Source organism: Schizosaccharomyces pombe (genome assembly GCF_000002945.2).
Source record: "Schizosaccharomyces pombe strain 972h- genome assembly, chromosome: I".
In the NCBI taxonomy this organism is placed as follows: domain Eukaryota; kingdom Fungi; phylum Ascomycota; class Schizosaccharomycetes; order Schizosaccharomycetales; family Schizosaccharomycetaceae; genus Schizosaccharomyces; species Schizosaccharomyces pombe.
The window spans coordinates 4,071,564-4,092,104 of record NC_003424.3 but is presented as its reverse complement, the minus strand read 5'-3'; the positions used below and the strand labels follow the sequence as shown (position 1 = coordinate 4,092,104).

At 36.9% G+C, this 20,541-nt stretch overlaps 8 protein-coding genes and 10 long non-coding RNA genes across 18 annotated transcripts; 11 read left to right on the top strand and 7 right to left on the bottom strand.

Moving 5' to 3' along the window:
• Positions 1-5: 5 nt before the first annotated feature.
• cmk2 (MAPK-activated protein kinase Cmk2) lies at positions 6-2,311 on the top strand. The gene is made up of 4 exons (NM_001019865.3): positions 6-40; positions 81-283; positions 349-445; positions 748-2,311. Exons 1-4 carry the CDS (start codon positions 26-28, stop codon positions 1,945-1,947), a joined length of 1,515 nt encoding a protein of 504 aa, NP_594436.1. The 5' UTR covers positions 6-25; the 3' UTR covers positions 1,948-2,311.
• An 11-nt stretch (positions 2,312-2,322) lies between these two features.
• On the bottom strand, positions 2,323-3,374 carry tsc3 (serine palmitoyl transferase A subunit). The gene has a single exon (NM_001019864.3). The coding sequence runs from the start codon at positions 3,232-3,234 to the stop codon at positions 2,929-2,931; it is 306 nt and encodes a 101-aa protein (NP_594435.1). The 5' UTR covers positions 3,235-3,374; the 3' UTR covers positions 2,323-2,928.
• On the top strand, positions 2,525-2,771 carry SPOM_SPNCRNA.3826. The gene has a single exon (NR_193189.1). It is a non-coding gene; the product is annotated as a non-coding RNA (long non-coding RNA).
• On the top strand, positions 2,876-3,220 carry SPOM_SPNCRNA.3825. Its single transcript, NR_193188.1, has one exon. It is a non-coding gene; the product is annotated as a non-coding RNA (long non-coding RNA).
• Positions 3,375-3,579: 205 nt separating the features above from the next.
• On the top strand, positions 3,580-3,786 carry SPOM_SPNCRNA.3824. Its single transcript, NR_193187.1, has one exon. It is a non-coding gene; the product is annotated as a non-coding RNA (long non-coding RNA).
• Positions 3,787-4,458: 672 nt separating this feature from the next.
• On the top strand, positions 4,459-7,650 carry mnl1 (alpha mannosidase Mnl1). The gene is made up of 2 exons (NM_001019863.3): positions 4,459-4,771; positions 4,829-7,650. Exons 1-2 carry the CDS (start codon positions 4,665-4,667, stop codon positions 7,083-7,085), a joined length of 2,364 nt encoding a protein of 787 aa, NP_594434.1. The 5' UTR covers positions 4,459-4,664; the 3' UTR covers positions 7,086-7,650.
• Positions 5,817-7,234, bottom strand: SPOM_SPNCRNA.3823. Its single transcript, NR_193186.1, has one exon. It is a non-coding gene; the product is annotated as a non-coding RNA (long non-coding RNA).
• On the bottom strand, positions 7,509-8,449 carry apt1 (adenine phosphoribosyltransferase). Its single transcript, NM_001019862.3, has 2 exons — positions 8,336-8,449; positions 7,509-8,157 (listed from the first exon to the last, which is right to left on the bottom strand). The coding sequence occupies exons 1-2, from the start codon at positions 8,417-8,419 to the stop codon at positions 7,675-7,677; spliced, it is 567 nt and encodes a 188-aa protein (NP_594433.1). The 5' UTR covers positions 8,420-8,449; the 3' UTR covers positions 7,509-7,674.
• Positions 7,783-8,295, top strand: SPOM_SPNCRNA.3822. Its single transcript, NR_193185.1, has one exon. It is a non-coding gene; the product is annotated as a non-coding RNA (long non-coding RNA).
• Positions 8,450-8,599: 150 nt separating the features above from the next.
• ted1 (phosphoprotein phosphatase) lies at positions 8,600-10,622 on the top strand (the record flags this gene model as incomplete). Its single annotated transcript, NM_001019861.3, has 1 exon — positions 8,600-10,622. The coding sequence occupies exon 1, from the start codon at positions 9,330-9,332 to the stop codon at positions 10,620-10,622; it is 1,293 nt and encodes a 430-aa protein (NP_594432.1). The 5' UTR covers positions 8,600-9,329.
• SPOM_SPNCRNA.3821 lies at positions 9,365-10,747 on the bottom strand. The gene has a single exon (NR_193184.1). It is a non-coding gene; the product is annotated as a non-coding RNA (long non-coding RNA).
• A 201-nt stretch (positions 10,748-10,948) lies between these two features.
• adg2 lies at positions 10,949-13,716 on the top strand. The gene has a single exon (NM_001356153.2). It carries the CDS (start codon positions 11,155-11,157, stop codon positions 13,165-13,167), a length of 2,013 nt encoding a protein of 670 aa, NP_001342830.1. The 5' UTR covers positions 10,949-11,154; the 3' UTR covers positions 13,168-13,716.
• Positions 13,717-13,845: 129 nt separating this feature from the next.
• Positions 13,846-14,087, bottom strand: SPOM_SPNCRNA.3820. The gene has a single exon (NR_193183.1). It is a non-coding gene; the product is annotated as a non-coding RNA (long non-coding RNA).
• A 160-nt stretch (positions 14,088-14,247) lies between these two features.
• On the top strand, positions 14,248-17,107 carry tpp1 (trehalose-6-phosphate phosphatase Tpp1). Its single transcript, NM_001019859.3, has one exon. The coding sequence runs from the start codon at positions 14,385-14,387 to the stop codon at positions 16,836-16,838; it is 2,454 nt and encodes an 817-aa protein (NP_594430.1). The 5' UTR covers positions 14,248-14,384; the 3' UTR covers positions 16,839-17,107.
• On the bottom strand, positions 14,465-14,812 carry SPOM_SPNCRNA.3819. Its single transcript, NR_193182.1, has one exon. It is a non-coding gene; the product is annotated as a non-coding RNA (long non-coding RNA).
• its3 (1-phosphatidylinositol-4-phosphate 5-kinase Its3) lies at positions 17,069-19,969 on the bottom strand. Its single transcript, NM_001019858.3, has 3 exons — positions 17,979-19,969; positions 17,814-17,925; positions 17,069-17,717 (listed from the first exon to the last, which is right to left on the bottom strand). Exons 1-3 carry the CDS (start codon positions 19,727-19,729, stop codon positions 17,352-17,354), a joined length of 2,229 nt encoding a protein of 742 aa, NP_594429.1. The 5' UTR covers positions 19,730-19,969; the 3' UTR covers positions 17,069-17,351.
• SPOM_SPNCRNA.3818 lies at positions 17,811-19,818 on the top strand. The gene has a single exon (NR_193181.1). It is a non-coding gene; the product is annotated as a non-coding RNA (long non-coding RNA).
• SPOM_SPNCRNA.3817 lies at positions 19,923-20,376 on the top strand. Its single transcript, NR_193180.1, has one exon. It is a non-coding gene; the product is annotated as a non-coding RNA (long non-coding RNA).
• The last annotated feature ends 165 nt before the right edge of the window (positions 20,377-20,541 follow it).

Genomic DNA, 20,541 nt, shown 5'->3' with positions numbered 1-20,541 from the left:
TACCCACAGCGTATATCAATGCAACATGTCGATACTAGCGGTACGCATTCTTCCTTGCCACTTATACTAATAGGTCTTAGGGGTTTAAAAACTTGTTAAAGCATTCGAAAAGCTCAAAGGGGAGATCGAATGCTTCAAAGTCGGTTGATGTTAGTGTAAACAGGGACGTCGCCGCTTATACTGAGCTTGCTGCCAAAAATGTCAATGCCGGTGGGGATGAAGAAATAAGAGTCGCTAACTACCCTGGTCTTGAAAAATATCAGTTAATTGAAAATTTAGGAGAGTAAGTTATGTCCAAATTTCTTTGGCGTTTTTTATTATAGTATGATCATTTACTGACCCAAAAAGTGGTGCTTTTAGTCAAGTTTATAAGGCGTATTCCATTGATCGAAAAGAGCACGTGGCAGTTAAAGTAATAAGAAAGTATGAAATGAATAAAAAACAGGTATGTAAATTATTGAAATTAATGACTTATTTATTGAAATTTGAGAGGGATTTGGGTTTTTGGAGTCTTCATCAATTTTCAAAAGAAAGGGTTGAATAATAACGTCTCAGCATGAAGACATAGTTTTGTGGCTATACTTGGCAAACTACAAAGGCCTTGTGCAATTTTTTGACATGAATGAGAATGAGTTAGTGAAGCTAGAAATCATTATTCGCACATTGTATTATGAAGTTGTTGTTGCCCATTCCCCTTTCAAATATTCTATCAATTATTTTATTATTGTTTATCTAACTCTTTTTCAGCGGCAAGGTGTATTTAAAGAGGTTAACATTATGCGTCGTGTTAAGCACAAAAATGTGGTCAATCTTTTTGACTTTGTTGAAACAGAGGATTTTTATCACTTAGTTATGGAGCTTGCTGAAGGAGGTGAGCTGTTTCATCAAATTGTTAATTTTACCTACTTTTCTGAGAACTTGGCACGACATATAATCATTCAAGTGGCAGAAGCTGTTAAGCATCTTCATGACGTTTGTGGAATTGTTCATAGGGATATCAAACCAGAAAACTTATTATTTCAACCAATTGAATATCTCCCATCTCAAAATTACACCCCACCGAGCTTAGAACCAAATAAGCTTGATGAGGGCATGTTTCTTGAAGGTATTGGAGCGGGCGGTATTGGAAGAATACTGATTGCTGATTTTGGATTCAGCAAAGTGGTTTGGAATTCTAAAACCGCAACGCCTTGTGGAACAGTTGGTTACGCTGCTCCTGAAATTGTCAATGATGAGTTGTATTCTAAAAACGTTGATATGTGGGCGATGGGTTGTGTTCTTCATACGATGCTATGTGGGTTCCCACCATTTTTCGATGAAAATATAAAAGATTTGGCTTCTAAGGTTGTTAATGGTGAATTTGAATTTTTATCGCCTTGGTGGGATGATATTTCCGACTCTGCTAAGGATCTAATTACCCATTTACTCACTGTAGACCCTAGAGAGAGATACGATATTCACCAGTTTTTTCAGCATCCCTGGATTAAAGGAGAGTCAAAAATGCCTGAAAATTTTACGTATAAGCCCAAACTTCATGGCACGCCAGGTGGACCGAAATTATCCCTTCCACGCTCGCTCGTTTCTAAAGGTGAGATCGATATACCCACGACACCTATCAAAAGCGCTACTCACCCTCTTTTAAGTTCTTATTCGGAGCCAAAAACACCCGGTGTATCATCTGTACATGAGGCAATGGGTGTTGCTTATGATATTCGTCGCTTAAATCATTTGGGATTTTCACCTGAACAATTAAGCAAGAAGTCAATGAATACTGGCTCTATCAAAGAACTCATTTTAGATGAAGAAACTACTACCGATGATGATGACTATATCATTTCTAGCTTTCCTTTGAATGATACTTTGGGAAGTGAAGGTAAGGATCCATTTTCTTTAAATTTGAAGGAATCTTCTTTATACTCGAGGCGATCTGCTAAACGTGTTAATTGAACAAACCTTCTTTTATATCCTTCCTTTTGGCTCAAATCTAGCTTCCAGTTTACAAGCTGATGGTTAGAGTTATCTCTTTTGGCTCTTTTCATCTATCGTCATTGTTATTATTATATCATTGCTGTACACTGTGCACGACTGCTATTTATTTTTTCTAGAGTTTTTAAGTCGTTTGGCATTTATTTGTTTTCTCTAAGCGCACCGGCCACGCCAACATGATGGCCCTACATTCTTTTCTCTATGTTTAACTTTCAAGTTTTAGTTTGATTCTCTTTTTAGTGTTCTATCTTTGTTTTAGTCTTTCAATTGTTAAAGCATTAAGTTTTATTTGTTTACATTCTAGTTTCTACATTACACCTTTTCCATTTATACATTTTCAAAGTAATATAATACCATTTAAAGATGAAAATTTAATTTAACAGTAAAGTATGTATTAATATTTTCTTGGGTTAAAGGATACTTGTTTGGAGAAGAGAATTTCAAAACTATGCAGGCATTCGTAAAAAAAAAAGTAAAAATAGAATCTAAAGAATGTATACACGCAATAATTGGTATGGTACATAGCATGAGCATTTTGACGATAATGGATGTTAAATCGTCAAAAGATGAGAGAGCGGATTGGTTTGTATTATATCTTGCTAAAGGTTTTGGAACTCCGTAGCGAATCGATGATTAGAAAGGAAGTAGAAAAGACGTACCCAAAGATTCCTATAAAACACAATCCATATTGGTTTTATCTTGGCGCGGATTGCTTATTAAAAAAACTACCTAAATAGTAAAACGTATCGGAAACGAAACAATGCTGAACAACGATAATCATCCCAAAAAGAAATAAAGCATATATTAAAGTGAGCTTCTCAGTTGCATCCCTAATCCGTAATTTGAAGCTTGAAACTTAAATATCCACTTACATGGGTTGTTTTATTCATTATAGGAAAAGAAACCACTCTTAGTTTATGCCAAACTCATTCAACAATTCATTTACTGAGAAGATGCATCCTTTCCCAGTAAAGACATAAAAAAACTAGCAAAAAACGAAGGAATAAGGGTGCTTAAACGCCATAAAGATGGAAGAAGTTTAACAATGATAGATTTAGCAGCCCAACCAGTGAGGAAGACGATGATGAACACGACAGTATTAAAAACAAAGGCTTCTTTGTATGTGAATAGATAAGTTCCAGCAGTCACTTGATAGCGATAGTATTGAAGCCTTAACCAACTCATAGGTTCGGGTTCAAACACACAGTCATAATCCTTTTTAGCCTTAATAACAACTGGATTGCCCATAATGTGAAGATATGTTCGTAAAAGAGTACAAACTAATTTTTTGAGAATAAAAGAATATTTTTAGTTAAAGTATGTGAAAATAATCAAAAGGGAAATTGATCTAAGAAGAAAGAAAAATAACTGTGGTGTGGTAAATGAATAAATGAAGCTGTGATCTATCGCCGAAGCTAACGAAGGCGCATTTGGAGAATACGTTGGATCTCTTTATCATTCATTAAAAGTACTTTCCGTGCAATAGTTTGCTCTTGTTATAACTAAGCGTATTTAATCAATTAAAAAAATTGGATTATGTTTTCTTTCCTATAATCGTAATTTCTATGGTGTATATATTTATCCCCAATTTCTTACGGAATTATCTTCCTCATTATGAAACCATGTACATTTTATGTCGGTATGCTGCATGTATGAAAATAGCGAAATACTAGTGTTTATTACAAGATCATTCTAAGTATCTATTAGATTTTAAATTCTTCATTAGCTATTTATGAAAAGCAATGAACTCGGAGACTTCTGCATTATTTAAAAATAGGTAAACAACTTAAAACTATATCCGTTTTTCTGATGATATTCGAAATAATAGGGTATTTAATCTATTTAGTTTAAACCACTATTTTTTTTAATTTGCATACTCCTATTCGCTAAAACTTATTTCATTTGATTTGCTCTCAAACATATCCTTACTAATTAATAATCTAAGCTTTTTTTTTTCTGTTTACCAGCAGTGTGTATATTTGCTGTAATATTTTATTTTGTAAAAAGCATATAAATTAAATAAATAAAATAGGTCTGTGTATTTTGTTTACCAATTTGTTCAGTAATATCGTACATGAGTTTTAAACGTATAGTTTAATTATTGATCGCATCAAATTATGAATTTTAATTTGGAAGACTAAAAACTGTACGTTTCTGTATTTAAAATTAATTTCAATAAATTAAAGATAAATGAAAAAAAATTTAATATCAAGTGCAGCTCCCTATTTGTTTACGTTTTGAATATTACAAACATAGATTTATATCAATGAATTGCACATACTATCAAACAAAAAATTGCAATTGTTTAAATTTTAAGTAAATTTTAAGGGAATGGAACATACGAATCTTCTTAACTTTGCTAAAGTTGCCTTTAACCGTCCTTTATCATCTCGAAGTTATTCATTCGACAAGCTAGTAGATGACATCCGCTACTAAAGTAGCACATGGCCAAACCAAAGTTGCTTTTAAAATATATGTCACACTAAAATCGAAATTTTTTACATGGAAGTTTTTAAAAAATAGAGAGAAAAGTAAGGTCTATAGCACAAAGATTTGCTTTGCATTTTCAAGACTTCTTTGGACAGGGGATACTATTAAGGAGGATACATATTAAAAAAAAGCTAAAACTGCTTTCTTGTTTGTAAAATACGGTATAAAATCATAAACCCATATATTAAATGGGTAGCTTGCACTCGATTTTCTGTGTTTGTTTGATTTTACTATGCATTTTTAAAGAAAACTCAATCGTTGGGGCCATAAACTCCGCGAGAATGGTAGAGCTAAGGTTTGATACATAATGTTTCTTACTCTACGGAAATTTTAAAAAGCTAACTTTTACTAGGGAAACTTCTCGGAGACTGTTTTATCATGGATATAACAATTACATGCAATTTGCCTTTCCTAACGATGAGCTCGCCCCATTGTCCTGCGAAGGGTTGGGACCGGACTACGAAAATCCTAACAACATTGGTGTCAACGATGTTCGAGGTGATTATTTGTTGACATTGGTCGATGTTTTAGATACCTTGGTGGTTTTGGGAGACCGAGAAGGGTTTCAGGATGCTGTTGACAAAGTCATTCATCATATTAATTTTGAACGAGACACAAAAGTACAAGTTTTCGAAGCAACCATCCGAATTCTTGGAGGACTACTTTCATCTCATATTTTTGCCTCAGAAGAAAAATATGGATTTCAAATCCCATTGTATAAGGGTGAATTATTGACATTGGCTACAGAACTAGCAGAACGTTTACTTCCTGCATTTCGAACACCTACTGGAATTCCTTTTGCAAGAATCAATCTAATGAAGGGTGTCGCGTATCGTGAGGTAACCGAAAACTGTGCTGCTGCGGCCTCCAGCCTGGTATTGGAATTTTCTATGCTTACTGCTTTGACTGGGAATAATAAGTTTAAAGCTTCTGCTGAAAACGCTTTTTTCTCCGTATGGAAGCGAAGGTCAGGTATTGGTCTTTTGGGCAATAGTATCGACGTTTTGAGTGGCAGATGGATTTATCCTGTTTCAGGAGTCGGTGCAGGCATCGATAGCTTTTACGAATATGCTTTTAAATCTTATATCTTTCTTGGAGATCCTCGGTATTTAGAAGTTTGGCAAAAGTCTTTGGAATCATTACGGCATTATACCGCTTCTCTTAACGAATATTACTATCAAAACGTTTATTCAGCTAATGGCATGGTGATGTCGCGCTGGGTTGATTCTTTGAGTGCTTATTTCCCTGGGTTATTGGTATTGGCGGGCGAACTGGAGCTTGCCAAGAAAATGCATTTGTACTATTTTTCTATTTATTTGAAGTTTGGGCAATTACCAGAGCGCTACAACTTGTATACAAAGTCCATCGAACTAAACGGTTATCCTTTACGTCCTGAATTTGCTGAGTCTACATATTATTTATACAGGGCAACTAAAGATGTATTTTATCTTCATGTCGGTGAATTACTGCTAAGTAATATCGAAAACCACCTATGGACTCCTTGTGGATTTGCGGCAGTAGAGAATCTAGAAAAGTATACACTTTCGAATCGAATGGAAAGTTTCTTTTTGAGCGAAACCCTTAAATATTTGTTTCTATTATTTGACGATGATAATCCCATTCACAGAAGTCACCATGATTTTATTTTTACGACAGAAGGTCATTTGTTTCCCGTGACAAATCAAACACGACTGTCTACCTCTCAAAGAATTTACGACGGTGGAGAAGTTTGTGTTGCAGAAGATTACGACAGATCTAAATGGCCAATGTTATATTCGTTGATAGCATCTAGAGACGATTACGATTATGTCTCTCATTTAGTAGGAATTGATAACAAAGCAATACCCTCGTATCTAATTGATCCATCGGGTGTTTGCAAGAGGCCAGAGTATTCCGATGGTTTTGAACTCCTTTATGGAAGTGCACTTGTTAGTCCTATAAAATCAGTGGAACGTGTAACCAATAATGTATACATATCCGACATTATCGGTAATAAACTTAAATTCGTTCAAAAAGAAGGTTCTAATTCTCTGTTTTTATACACTGCTGGAGCTGAATCTATAAATGAGAATGACACGGTCTTCCTAACCGATCCGGATTATGAGACCTTCACAAGACCTGATGCATTGTACTTTGATCGAACTATTGCTCAGCTAGAAAATCCGAACAGTGGTCAAAAAACGTTTGGAAAATTCCTTCAATTTGACAACGATAATTCTTTACCTTCAAAGGTTTTTAAGACAGTCTTGTTAAATAACAGTATGTGTCAAAAACCCTCCGATACTCTCGACAAAGATACAGCATATATTGCTCCACTTGGCAACTGCTCATGGGTGCAGCAAGCAAAAAATACCAATAAGGCAGGATTGTTAATTCTCATCACGGATGGTGAATTTATTAATCCGTTAGAAAATATTCATTCTCAAAACAGTCTATTCAATTGGGTTAAACCATACATCCCTCCGACTATTCTCTTAAAAAATGAAAACAATTTTGTTTCTAAATGGGCCAACGTCTCTGTGCGTCAATCAGACTTTGACGCCCCTTCGTACTTCCAAGGAACTCCAGTTTCAAACCTATATTTGTGTCTGAAATGCATAAACAGCTAGGAATAACGCTGTTTTGTGATTTTTTATTTACGCATGTGTATAGACTTGCGGTCATATATGCTTTTTACTATTTAAAAAATATTTGTGCTGCGTGATTTCAAAGCCTATAGATGTTTATCCATTCAATACTTAATAAAAGTATATTTGGATAATTCAGCTTTCTCTTGTAATTATACTTTTAATCGAGGGCTATATTATAACGTGGATTCGTCAATAGGCTTATAATAAGCTGAATGTATCTACCTATTTATATTAAAGAAAAGCGTGGTATTGACCATTCTAAAAATTATACCCTTTATGACCCTTATAAGCTTTTCTCCTTATGATGTTGCATCCTTTTTTCTTTTTTTTCATTTTAAGATATCGATTTCCACCCGATTTATATATATTTGCTAACAAAAATCCTACTTTTTAGAATACTAGTTGAAAAATGTATAACTTATTCAATTTACAACTTAGACTAAAAAAATCCTAGCTTGACGAATAAACCATAGAAAAAAACCCAGAACCCTAAACATTTATAAAAAAGGAATAAAGCAAATATAACGTTAAAAATTAGAAATGCTTATACATACTTCGAGTTCATAGTTTAAGCAAATTCACTACCATCAGGTGCTTCATCCTGTCCAGTAAGAAGTGTATAAGTAGGAGCCATAAGACGCTTACGTCCTTGAAGAAATGTAAGTTCTAAAAGGAAGAGATGTCCAACTAATTCACCACCCAAACGAGTAACGAGTTCATCAGCAGCCAAGGCGGTGCCACCAGTAGCAAGAATGTCGTCAACTATTAAGACTCTTTGACCGGGTTTAATAGTACCCTTTTGGATTGCAAAAGAATCAGTAGAATATTCCTTATTGTAGCTTACGACGACCAAATCACCGGGAAGCTTGTTGGGCTTACGGACAGGGACAAATGCACAATTTGCACGTAAAGCCAACGTAGGTCCAAAAAGAAATCCACGCGCCTCCAAACCAACAATCACATCAATGTTATTGAATTCAGTTTCAACGGCTTCAAGCAAAAGATCGATAAGGATGCCAAAGGCTCTGGGATCTTGAAAAATGGGCATTATCTAATAACATTAGCATCTTATTGTTTATAATTTAACAGAGTATTTAAGCAATTGCAAGGCGTAAAGATAATATAACCTCTCGAATTGTATTTTGGATTCAAACTTCACGCTAATTGAGCAAAATAATATCACCGTTCCTATCCAACCTCGCGCATTTCCTCCTTCTATAAAATCTTACATCTTCAAACAAGATTCCCTTTTTGGGAAAATCTGGATATTGAACAAGTTTATTCTTAAGGTAATTGATTCTATCGTCGGACATTTTAGTAAATTGCTATGTAAAAACTTCTACAAAAAAAAATAAATACTCAATTTCCGTTACCGTCTATGCAGCGAAAATTTTGGACTGCTGTTTTCAAGTAACATGTTACCATCCGTTTAATGTAAAAAACGTCAGTCATAATTCACCTATTAATACTAAGTAGTGTACCGGGTTAACTTTGGCAGCTAAGACGAGCTCTAAAAGAAACGTTTATGTTTGAAATTCGACGCTCTTTTCCATTCCTTTCTTCGTGAAAACTGTCAGCCACAACTCCATGTTTTGAGGTATTCCTTCTTTAGTTTGATATACACTTCAAGCAATTTCAGTCATATCCGTTGTTCATCATTAAACAAACTTCGGTCAAGATTATTAGCCGTTTTTTGCTATTACATTCAGTAGAAAGCTTATTTTTTAATTTGTTTAAGCCAGTTATACTGATACACTTGGTATTAATTCAATTCAGAAAAAAATTTCAACGGCAAACATCGATACACATTTTTCTAAGAACCAAGCTTCTTTTTCAGGAATTTTGAATCAATCATTTGACCATTGATTTGCAATCTAAATTTTAGCAGTGGGTTTGTTCGAATACTGCAGCTATACCTATAAATTACCCATTTACTAGCTTCATGGATTAGAAAAATAAGTTTTGTTGTTTCATTTGTGCTTTTTGTTTTTCTATTCTGTTCTGCTCATTTCTTGTTATTTGAAAGCAAATCTTTCTAAAAAGCTTTATTGACACTTTTATGGTGGTATACCATTTATATAATCTAGTAAGTAAAGCAAAAACCAAAATCTTACGCCTCTACATTACTCGTTTAGTCTGCTCCTAAGTAAAAATAGGCACTCCAAAAATCGCTCCTTCTCTCCGTTCCCTTTTTTAATTTACGTTGACATAATTAAGTCAATAATGTTTGCAAGACATCCGAATTTATTATGGTTGAACAAACAACTGTCTATTTTACATTATCTTTGCCTAGTTTTTTTAGCTGTCTACTATGCCTATCCTCTACTATTTGGCATAATGCCAAGAAAGCTGCAACTCGAAGATGAAAATTCTTTTGTTATTATGGGGGTTGCTGATCCTCAGATTGAAGGGAATCATAAAATCGAAGCAAATGGATTTTTTAAAGGCACTTTAGATCTTTGGGGGAATGATTTGTTTTTACGACACCTTGTACATATGAATCAGTTTTGGGGTCAACCAGATGCGATGATTCTGTTGGGTGACTTGGTCAGTTTTCAGCACTTGGATAACGAAGAATTCAACAAAAGAGCTAAAAGACTGAAAAAAATCACTGGGGCAAAAAACTTTTGGCAAGTAGGAAACTCCAGTTTACCAGCACGTACTTTTGAAAACGGTAACATTCCCGTTTGGACGATTGCGGGTAATCATGACATTGGCTATGGCTGCGAAAGTTCAGACGCACAAATTAGCAAATGGGAACAAGCTATGGGCCCGGTAAATTGGGTTTCGCACTTCAATGTTTCTAAATTTCCTGTCCGTGTGATCGGCATAAATAGCCTTTCGCTTGATGATGTTCAGTTTTACGATGCGAACCCTAGCGATATTATTAACAGTAAAAGTTTTTCATCATTAGGTATACTTGCTCTTTCAAAAGAAGCTAGGGATGCTTGGCAATTTCTTTTCGACATTGCTTTAGAGCCGTCTATTCCAACCATACTGTTCACCCATGTGCCACTCTACAAACCAGCTAATGTGTGTGTTGACGAACCGAGAATCGTTCGTCAATTGGATTTTCGGGTCAAGTCTCAAAATCATTTATCGTATAATACTACTATGAAAATTTTTGAATTGATTCCTAGCATCAAATTGGTCCTTTCTGGCCATGATCATATGGGTTGTGACTACGAACACCCGAACGGTGCCATCGAACATACATTACCCAGCGCAATGGGGTACTTTGGAGGAAATATTGGTTTTGTCAAACTGATCGCGACAAATGATGTTCTTACAGAGTCCTCCAAGAACACACCCTCGGTTGTTACATTTCTGATTCAAAAACTCATTGGCCAACGATGGAAGAAGGCTTCATTGAAACAGTCAAAATTCAGTTCCGACATATATGCCACTTATACCTTGAGTCACGGAGGACCATCTTATATTTGGTGGGCTCTTCACATATCGGTATGCGTACTTACCATCTTACGTTTATTGGTAATATCATTGCAACATATCTAACATTGTTGTGCACTAATTGTTCAAATGAACAGTTTTATATTTACACCAGCCTCTTAAACAGGCAATATATCCAGCCTTTAGGTGAATTTGAGAGAAACCAACCTTTTTTACCAGCCATTCTGCTGGTTTTTAACCAAGAACCTGCAGATTCATTGAATTAACGTGGTGCCTTAATTACATTTAACGTCATTTTTGTACTTTCTTGCAGTAGTGCTGGATGTTTATTTACACAAAGTCGACCAATGTTACCATAGTAACGCGACCCAAGAATGCGTTATCTAATTTAGGTGCAAATATAAATGTCTCTCTGGAATCCACAATTTTTCGATTGTTTTTGTTTACATCGATACAGTTTCCAGCATTGCCCCACTTTTGAGCATTAATACACTTAGGTCATATCAGAAACCCAAGTGCTATATTAAGTCGCCTTTCTCGCTTACTTTCTTTCCTTAACCATCTACTTTTAGTTGGGTATTCGTCTTGCTGAAGGCCTGTGCACTGCCAATTGCCGAACTAGGGATTTATTTGAGAAATGAGAAGATTAACCATCAGCGGGCTATTAATTAGCTTAGCCAAGCTTTGTGCTGGCATGGAAATTAATGTTCCTTCTTCTTCAGACGTTTGGACTAGTGGACATATTGAACCCTTGGAATGGAGTGTGGTCAGCACTGATCCCCTGCAGGCTAATGTCTGGTTAATAAACGAAGTTGAGTATCCACCAACAAGCCGTTACATAATGACCATCAATACTTTTGATGAAAATGCCACATTTCCTGCTTTAGATCTTTCGCCAGGTTATGGCTACCAAATTAGTTTTACGTCTATTCGCGACGACTCTGTTATTTACGCCCAATCTGGTACTTTTTATATTGTTGGCGGCGAAGGTATCTCTTCTACTACTGGTAGTACTTTTCAAAGCATGACTACCTTCACTAGTTCACAAACCAACAGTGGTCATGCTTCTGCTAGCACTTCTATTCCAAGCACTGCTATAACTGTGACAGCGAATTCTACCATTTATTCATCTGCTACTTCTAGTTTTCCATACTCTACAGACGTTAGTGTCTCGACAGGCACATCGACCGACATTGTAACCTTACCTCCGCCAGCGTCGAGCACTTCTTCGTTTAGCACCATTACAAACACGTCTATGATTCCCAGCTCTTCATCGTTTACTACTACTACAGGCTCTCCTTATTATAACACATCTAGTTTCTTACCTTCCAGTGTTATATCGTCTGCCAGCCTGTCTTCATCATCTGTTTTGCCAACGTCTATTATTACATCGACTTCCACACCCGTTACAGTCTCTTCTTCTAGTCTCAGTAGCTTCACTCCTTCCTATAGTACTAACCTTACTACTACTGGAAGTACCACTACCACTGGTTCGGCAACTGTTTCCTCATCACCATTCTATTCCAACAGTAGTGTCATCCCTACCAGTGTACCATCAAGTGTTTCTTCTTTCACCTCCAGCAGCAGCTCATACACTACTACGCTGACTGCTTCAAACACTTCTGTCACATACACTGGTACTGGTACTGGTTCGGCAACGTTTACCAGCTCCCCACCATTCTATTCTAACAGTAGTGTCATCCCTACCAGTGTACCATCAAGCGTTTCTTCTTTCACGTCTAGCAATAGCTCATACACTACTACGCTGACTGCTTCAAACACTTCTATCACATACACTGGTACTGGTACTGGTTCAGCAACGTTTACCAGCTCCCCACCATTCTATTCTAACAGTAGTGTTATCCCTACCAGTGTACCATCAAGTGTTTCTTCTTTCACGTCTAGCAATAGCTCATACACTACTACTCTGACTGCTTCAAACACCACCGTTACATTTACTGGTACTGGTACTGGTTCGGCAACGTTTACCAGCTCCCCACCATTCTATTCTAACAGTAGTGTTATCCCTACCAGTGCACCATCAAGTGTTTCTTCTTTCACGTCTAGCAATAGCTCATACACTACTACTCTGACTGCTTCAAACACCACCGTTACATTTACTGGTACTGGCACTGGCTCAGCAACCGCTACTAGTTCTTCACCCTATTATTCTAACAGCAGTATTATTGTTCCTACTACCGTAAGTACCAGTGGATCTGTTTCCTCCTTCTCTAGTTCTCCTTCTCCTACATCCTCATTTTCTGGTACTTCGGCTCTTAGTAGCTCATCTAATGAAGAAACAACTACCACCACCCAGGTTACTTACACTACGTCTCCCGAAGAGACTACTACTACTATGACTACTACCACATGTAGTTCCCGTCCCGAGGAGACTATCTCTACTGTTTCCACCACTTCTACTGTCTCTGAGAGTGGAAGCTCATCGGCGAGTATCACTTCGACCTATCCTAGTAGCACTCTTTCTATGACTACTTCTCATTTAAGCTCTTCCTCTGTCCATTCATCTTCTGCTCATTCCTCTTCAAGCAGGAGTAGCTCTATGAGTTTGCCGCCTAGTGCAGGAAGCAGCACTAGCTTGCAACGCATCTCATTGCTTTGTGTTTTTATCCCTTTATTGTTTTTATTCTAGACTTAATTTGACGGGGACTGGTTCTCTAGTATTAATATTTCGTCTGGGATGCTCCTTTACCCGTTAGCAGCGTTTCACTCGAGAAGTGCACTTCGGCTCACATTTTTATTTCTCATACATTATTCGGCTTGTTTGATTTCATTTTATTTTCCTATTTACCATGCATCTATTTTCATTTGTCGAAAATTTCGATAAAAAAACATTCATGTCCCTTGCTTTTCATTTCCCAAATAAATCATTTTACGTGCATACACATGTTTGTTGTCAAGGGTTATTTCAAAAATATAAATTCTTCGATAACCCGCTATTCAAAAACAACAAACGTAAAAAGCATTCGTGTTTATCTGTTAAACGATAGTTCGAAAGCTGCTGCACTTGAAAGGCTTTTTGATTTGCGTTTATGATCGATTGATTCGATATTTTCAAAGGTCTTTCTTTTTCATCTTATACATACCCAATTATACCGTTAGTCTTTACTTTAGTTTAGAAGAGATTTCCGTTTATTTTTATATTTTACGCCAAATAGCTAACCGCTATTTGTCTTAAAAGGTTTCATACGGTCTACATATCATTTTATATTACAGATTATTTATTTAGTTTTTTTTACTATCCTGATAGGGTTTGTTACATTTAAGAACTGGCTGTATATGTTAATTGAAATAAAAACGTTGAACGTTTTACCATTCCTTTATATTTGAAGAACAGACCAATGTAATAATGGAAGCTCTTCCAGATTAGGTTGTTCGCAATCGTTATGCATAAGCTTTCTGTAATGTTATAAGACGATATGAGATTAGAATATGGGGTTATTTTAAGGGCGAGCAAAAATATAATTTTACGAATGTTTGTTTATTTACATATCATAAAAAAAAGTTCAAAAGTACAACTTTTTGGAAGAGAACAGTCCGACATTTTATCAAATGATTTTTTTATTATAAAAAAAATATATTTTGAAAGCTTGAATATTTAAATCATTTTTTGTTGTTATTAGGGAACGTATTACGTACTGAGTAAAATCGTACTCGTTTGCGCTTCCTAATCACCAGCCGCTAAATATACTCGCCCACCCCACAAATCTACACTCTTCCATTACCAGCTTTCATTTGTTTGTAAGCGCTTTTTGCTAGAATCTAGTAGAGAAGTTGCCAATAGTTTATGGAAATCATAAGCTTAAAACTGTAGTTTACTGTTTTGTCAATTTCGCTTATAATACATCAATGAGTGTGTACGGAAAAATCCCGTCTACCAGTTTCGAGCATGAAAACACATTTGAGTTATCTGGTGATTTATTAGATCCAGAGGAGCTGAAATCATTAGGCGTCAGTGGTCGCATTATATACGTTTTGAGGCACTTGCCTTTTAAAAGTAGTATTAATGAGGAAACTAGAGAATGGGACCTTAGCGGCCGCCGAGGTGCAACAACGATGTACTCAAGTATGAACTGGTTGGCTAATTCAACGTATTGGCAAACTACTTTGGTAGGATGGACTGGCGTGATTCCAACCGTGTCCGAGAAAGAAGAAAACAAAGATGCAGTGACGCGTTTAGATTCTCAGGACGTTAAGCGATTTGAAGAGACATACAGCCAATGGAATTCCGGTGAACGGAGTACGGAGTACGTTCCTGTGTGGCTTCCTGGTCCTGAAAAAGGATCTGAAACTATCATTAATGAGACACGCTCTCAGCAATCGCGCTGGTTAGCCTATGCCGAAAATGTTATACGACCTTTGATCCATTATAAATATTGGCCAAGTAGTGAAGTTGACGAGAACGAGGAGCAATGGTGGAGGGATTACGTGAAAATGAACCATGCATTCGCTGACAAAATTTGTGAGATATATAAACCAGGCGATTTTATTATTGTTCAGGATTACTCACTCTTCTTAGTCCCCCAACTTATTCGTAACAAAATTGATGATGCAGTCATCGGCTTTTACCATCATCATCCATTTCCCAGTTCGGAGATTGCACGTTGCTTTCCTCGTCGTCGTGCCATTTTACGGTCTGTTTTGGGAGCCGACTTTATTGGTTTTGAAGACTACTCTTACGCTCGTCATTTCATCAGCTGCTGTTCTCGAGTCCTTGACCTTGAAATTGGTCATGATTGGGTTAACTTGAATGGTAATAAGGTTACCGTCCGCGCTATTACTGTGGGCATTGATGTCCCAAGAATTATTCGCTCTAGTGGTAATGTCTCTGTGTCGGAGAAGCTGGAAGAACTGAACAAGCGTTATGAAAACATGAAAGTGATTCTTGGTCGTGATCGATTGGATGAACTATACGGCGTTCCTCAGAAGCTCCGTTCTTTTCAGCGTTTTTTGAGAACCTATCCCGAATGGCGCAAAAAGGTTGTGCTTATTCAAATAACTATTTCATCTGCTTTCAAGCATCCCAAGCTATTAAGCAGTATTAAAAAACTTGTTCAGGCAATCAATCAAGAGTTTGGTACCGATGATTACACCCCCGTACATCACGTCGAGGAACAATTGGAACCGGCTGATTATTTCGCTTTGCTCACTCGTGCCGATGCATTATTTATTAACAGCATACGCGAAGGTGTCAGTAACTTGGCACTTGAGTATGTTGTTTGTCAAAGAGACCGATATGGTATGGTACTCTTGTCAGAATTTACTGCTACTTCTGCTATGCTACATGACGTTCCTTTGATTAATCCTTGGGATTATAACGAATGTGCCGAAATAATTAGCAACGCTTTATCAACTCCCTTGGAACGAAGAAAAATGATTGAACGCGAATCTTATAAACAGGTTACCACCCATACCATGCAGTCTTGGACGTCATCTTTAATCAGATCTTTAGCAAACAAGCTAGCAGCCACAAAGACCGACCAGCGTATACCTACATTAACACCAGAGCATGCTCTTTCTGTGTACAGCAAAGCCTCTAAAAGACTATTTATGATGGACTACGATGGTACCCTAACTCCGATTGTAAGGGACCCCAATGCTGCTGTTCCTTCAAAGAAACTTTTGGATAATTTAGCAACACTTGCAGCCGATCCAAAGAATCAAGTCTGGATTATTTCTGGACGAGATCAGCAGTTTTTGCGTAACTGGATGGACGATATCAAGGGTCTCGGTCTCTCAGCTGAACATGGTAGTTTTGTCCGCAAGCCACATAGCACCACTTGGATTAACTTGGCAGAGTTGCTGGACATGTCTTGGAAGAAAGAAGTGCGCCGTATTTTCCAATACTATACGGACCGCACTCAAGGCTCCTCTATTGAAGAAAAACGATGTGCCATGACTTGGCATTATCGCAAAGCAGATCCCGAGAATGGTGCTTTCCAAGCTTTGGAATGCGAAGCTTTGCTGGAAGAATTGGTTTGCTCTAAGTATGATGTTGAAATTATGAGGGGTAAAGCAAATCTTGAAGTGCGTCCTTCCAGTATCAACAAAGGAGGAATTGTCAAACAGATTTTAAGTTCGTATCCAGAAGATTCACTTCCTTCTTTTATCTTTTGTGCAGGTGATGATAGAACTGATGAAGATATGTTCCGCTCTTTGCATAAAAACACTCGTATTAACAAGGAAACTTCATTTGCAGTTACCATTGGATCCGACAAAAAGCTTTCTATCGCCGACTGGTGTATCGCAGACCCTGCAAATGTTATTGATATCCTTGCTGATTTGGCAAATTTTACTAACTGAATGACAAACTAACTATTTCAACGAAGATGCCCGATTCATCTTGTTCTTTACAAAGATTTATTTATTGAGACACACAATCCTGGATCTTAGTTCAGCCTTTAAATTAATTTATGCTCTAGTTATTTATGTTTAGTTGAGAGGTCTTCGTAATTGAACTACTTCCACTACTATGAATCGCTCTTTTCTAAGTACATACGTTTACTCGTTACAAAAGCATACTTTCTTCCTAATGAATTTTAAGTTATATCATAATAATATAGCTTTTTGACAAAGATTGGTGAGGAACTGACGAACATAAGTTATTTGAGATGTAAATAATAAAAGCGCTAATTAGAGCAATAAGTTATAGGTTGTGCATCCGTTAATGCACTTCGGCATACATGCTTTGCTTTGTTTTTTCTCTAAAATAAAAAGATAAATTAGCCAATATATACAAGAATAAAAAGGTGGTAAAGCATTATAAATAAATGCATTAAACTTGAAATATGTGCACTTCAAAGACATTAAAATTTATTAAGATGAAGAAGTGTTCGTAGTAACATTGCGGCATGGGAATGGAAATCGGTGTTCTGTTTTGGGTGATTTATGAGCAGAAGTGCTTTTAGCATTGCGAGAAGAAGGAGCTGTATTATTATTAAGAGAACCATGCTTGTTATTAGTGCGCACATTGCCAGCATTAACGCTTTGCTGTTTGTTAACACGCTGGCCATCCTGCGGTTTTAAGGGGAATGGTTTCAAAACTAAAAGAGTTGGCTTAATACTTGACTCTACAAATTTGTAGAAGCGTGAAGCGTATTCAGCAGGTGGAACAGCAGAAATGACAGAATCTGAATGATTAATGCCCTTCCATAAATGCTCAACGCGCTTAACATATGAATACTAAACACCGGTAAGTATAATGAAAATAAAAGCAAACAAGGAAAACAAGTAAAAGACTTTGCATTCCCATAAAAAAATTTACGCAATTTATCATACCTTAGTAAGTAAGTCAATTATTCCGATATAAAAGATAAAGTTTCCTGGCTCATTGTTTTCATCGGTGGCTTGGAATCCACCGTCATCACTGTAGAACATGAAGTTTCTTCTCCTAAAATAGTGTTAAAAAATAGTCTAATTGTTAAAAAAATAATAAGCACTTACTCAACGAACTGGTCGGTCGGCAATAGATTACAAGATTGATCCAACGAAACAGGACCGGTGCTATTAACGACTTGTCTGATTACATGAACGTTTGAGTGAGATTCATTGCCATTAATCGAGGGCACTCGATGTTGCGACACATTTGGGTCGTAAACTGACAGAATGCTATTACGAATTTTGTCACGATTACCACGTGAAAGGTCATGGATGCCGACAAGTAAACTGTAATCCATAATTCCTAAAGAGGACAGCATATCAATATCGGCTTTGACCTGAGTTAAGAATATCTGACGCTTTAAAGGACCAAACTGAAGATGCATATTTCTGCGAATCCAATTTGTATCTTTCATTGTACACATGGGACTTTGACAAGGTTGATTTTCGTCGAGTTCCCTTCCTAGGGTGGATCCTTTGAGATCAAAAGTTTGGTGGATATCACGATGAGGTGGGAAAAGGTTGTTCATTACAACAAAATGGATTTTTCGGCCAAAGGGTAATTTTACCCTATGCAACCCATAAAATTGCGAAATCAATGTGTTCGGATTATTCTTGACGTGTTCGTAGTAATCATAAAGAATTTCACGCAAAAATTTGTGCTCAGAGTGATGGATTGTTTTAATAATGAATCGATAGTCACGAGAAAAATAAAAAAAAGAACCACTTTTCCCAGGAGAATCTAACTCAGACAAAATGTACTTACTGGTAAGAGATACAAGATAATCTGCAGCATCTAAATGAAACAGCTGCCTTAGATGTCTAAATACCCAAGGTGCATAATCTTTGAACTTAAAATCATACTTGGCGGAGGGAGTGAGTTCGTTGCCAGTAATGTCAAAGGTAAACTTGTGACGAGCAGTAAAATCAGCAGGAGTAAGCTCACGGTCCATTTTCGCTTGGCAACGAGAAACACCGACGCGAATTCCAGTAAGCATGTTGTACGCTGTAACATAGTTTTCATGGCCCTCTGAAACTCTAGTTCCAACGAGAACGCACTCATCGTCCAGTTCTTCCCTGCGACGGCGCATGTTAACACGTTTTTGTTTGACTGCTTCAGCCCAGCTAGCAGAGCCAATATCGGGGGGAATGCCATCCAAAAGAGAACCCGAGGTACTGACGTTGGTACCTCGGTCGCCGGATCTCGAGCCAGAAGGTTCAGCGTTGCTAGAATTTTTTTCGGAGTAAGATCGCTTTAGCGGCCGCTTCGCCTTCTGCGAGGAGCTGAGCGTGGAACGATCATTAGGTGGCTGCTGAGATGAGGTTACAGGGTTGGAGGAAGAGCGATCTATGGGGGCGCGAGAAGGTTGAGGAGAGGATAATTGATGCTTTAAATTTTGTAATTGGGGAGAAGAGGAAGAATTGGAGGAAGGAGGCTCGAGGGCACTTACGATGGGAGAATCTCTCAAGATACCATCAGGTACGCCAGTAGCCGTAATTACCGAATCGTTAGAAGAGGAAGAAGGAGAGTGGGCAGTGGGATTTGAGGGGAAATCTTGATTTTCCTTAAATAATGAATCGTTAGGTTCATAAATATGGGTCTCCGACCGAACTTCGATTTTGGGGTTGGTATGAAGAACATCGTGGCGCATCGTACGTTCGAAATCGTTTTTATGGGATATCAAATCCTTTTTTTGAAACGTACCATTTGGAGCAAAAGCATTCCCATTCAAATCGACAGCCTGCTTTTCATCATACGAAGGGATTTCGTTCGTTATAGAATGCGGATTCACTATGCCGTTTGAATCAATTTTCATTAGTGTTTCCTACAAACATATATGAAGAGTTAAAAATTTACTCGCCAATGGACTCCAAACACAATTTTTGATTCCGTTTTTTAACAAACAATTTGAAGACGTCAATTTCGTCGTTTTTCAGTTCCTACAAAAGCAAGTTTTTTCCCAAGTTATTCAAAATGTTTTAATTTACCGAAAAGAGCAGCTTAATTCTCTTTTTTATCAACTCTTTCACCGCAAAACACTTGATACCAGCGAAGTGTTGTTTCTACCAGTTTCTTCCCTAGATATATAAAGTCACCGGAGTTCACCGAATTGTCCGGCACATTCTCCAATAATTCGCACTAATGGCAGTAAATGGATAAAATTATCGCTTTCTGTATGGGAAAGGAGCAATCCCGAATTTACCAAGCCAAAAACTTCTGAAACCCAGTTCCATTATTGCGAATAGTCCATAAGCTTGCGATGTTTGAAGTCGTTGACAACGTCGATTTCGTTGAATGTAAACAAAACGAATCTGCTCAACGTAAACAAAAGCATCGATATGGGTGTGTTGCGTGAAGAGCTGGATGCTGTAAATCCAATTTTATAAAGGCTTACTTTTTAGAACCTCTATTAATCAATTTATAATGATTAAGCTTGCATGGATAAGTACAGCAAATGATTGAGCTATTTTGAAAATCTAAAGATTTGAAATTTCCTTAAAAAAAAAATAAATAATAAAATAAAGTTAAAAAAAATTAAAGTAAGATACACATAACGTATACTTCGTTTATTTCAAACATATCAATTTATTTTTATTTTCCAAAAATATATATATATATATATATTTA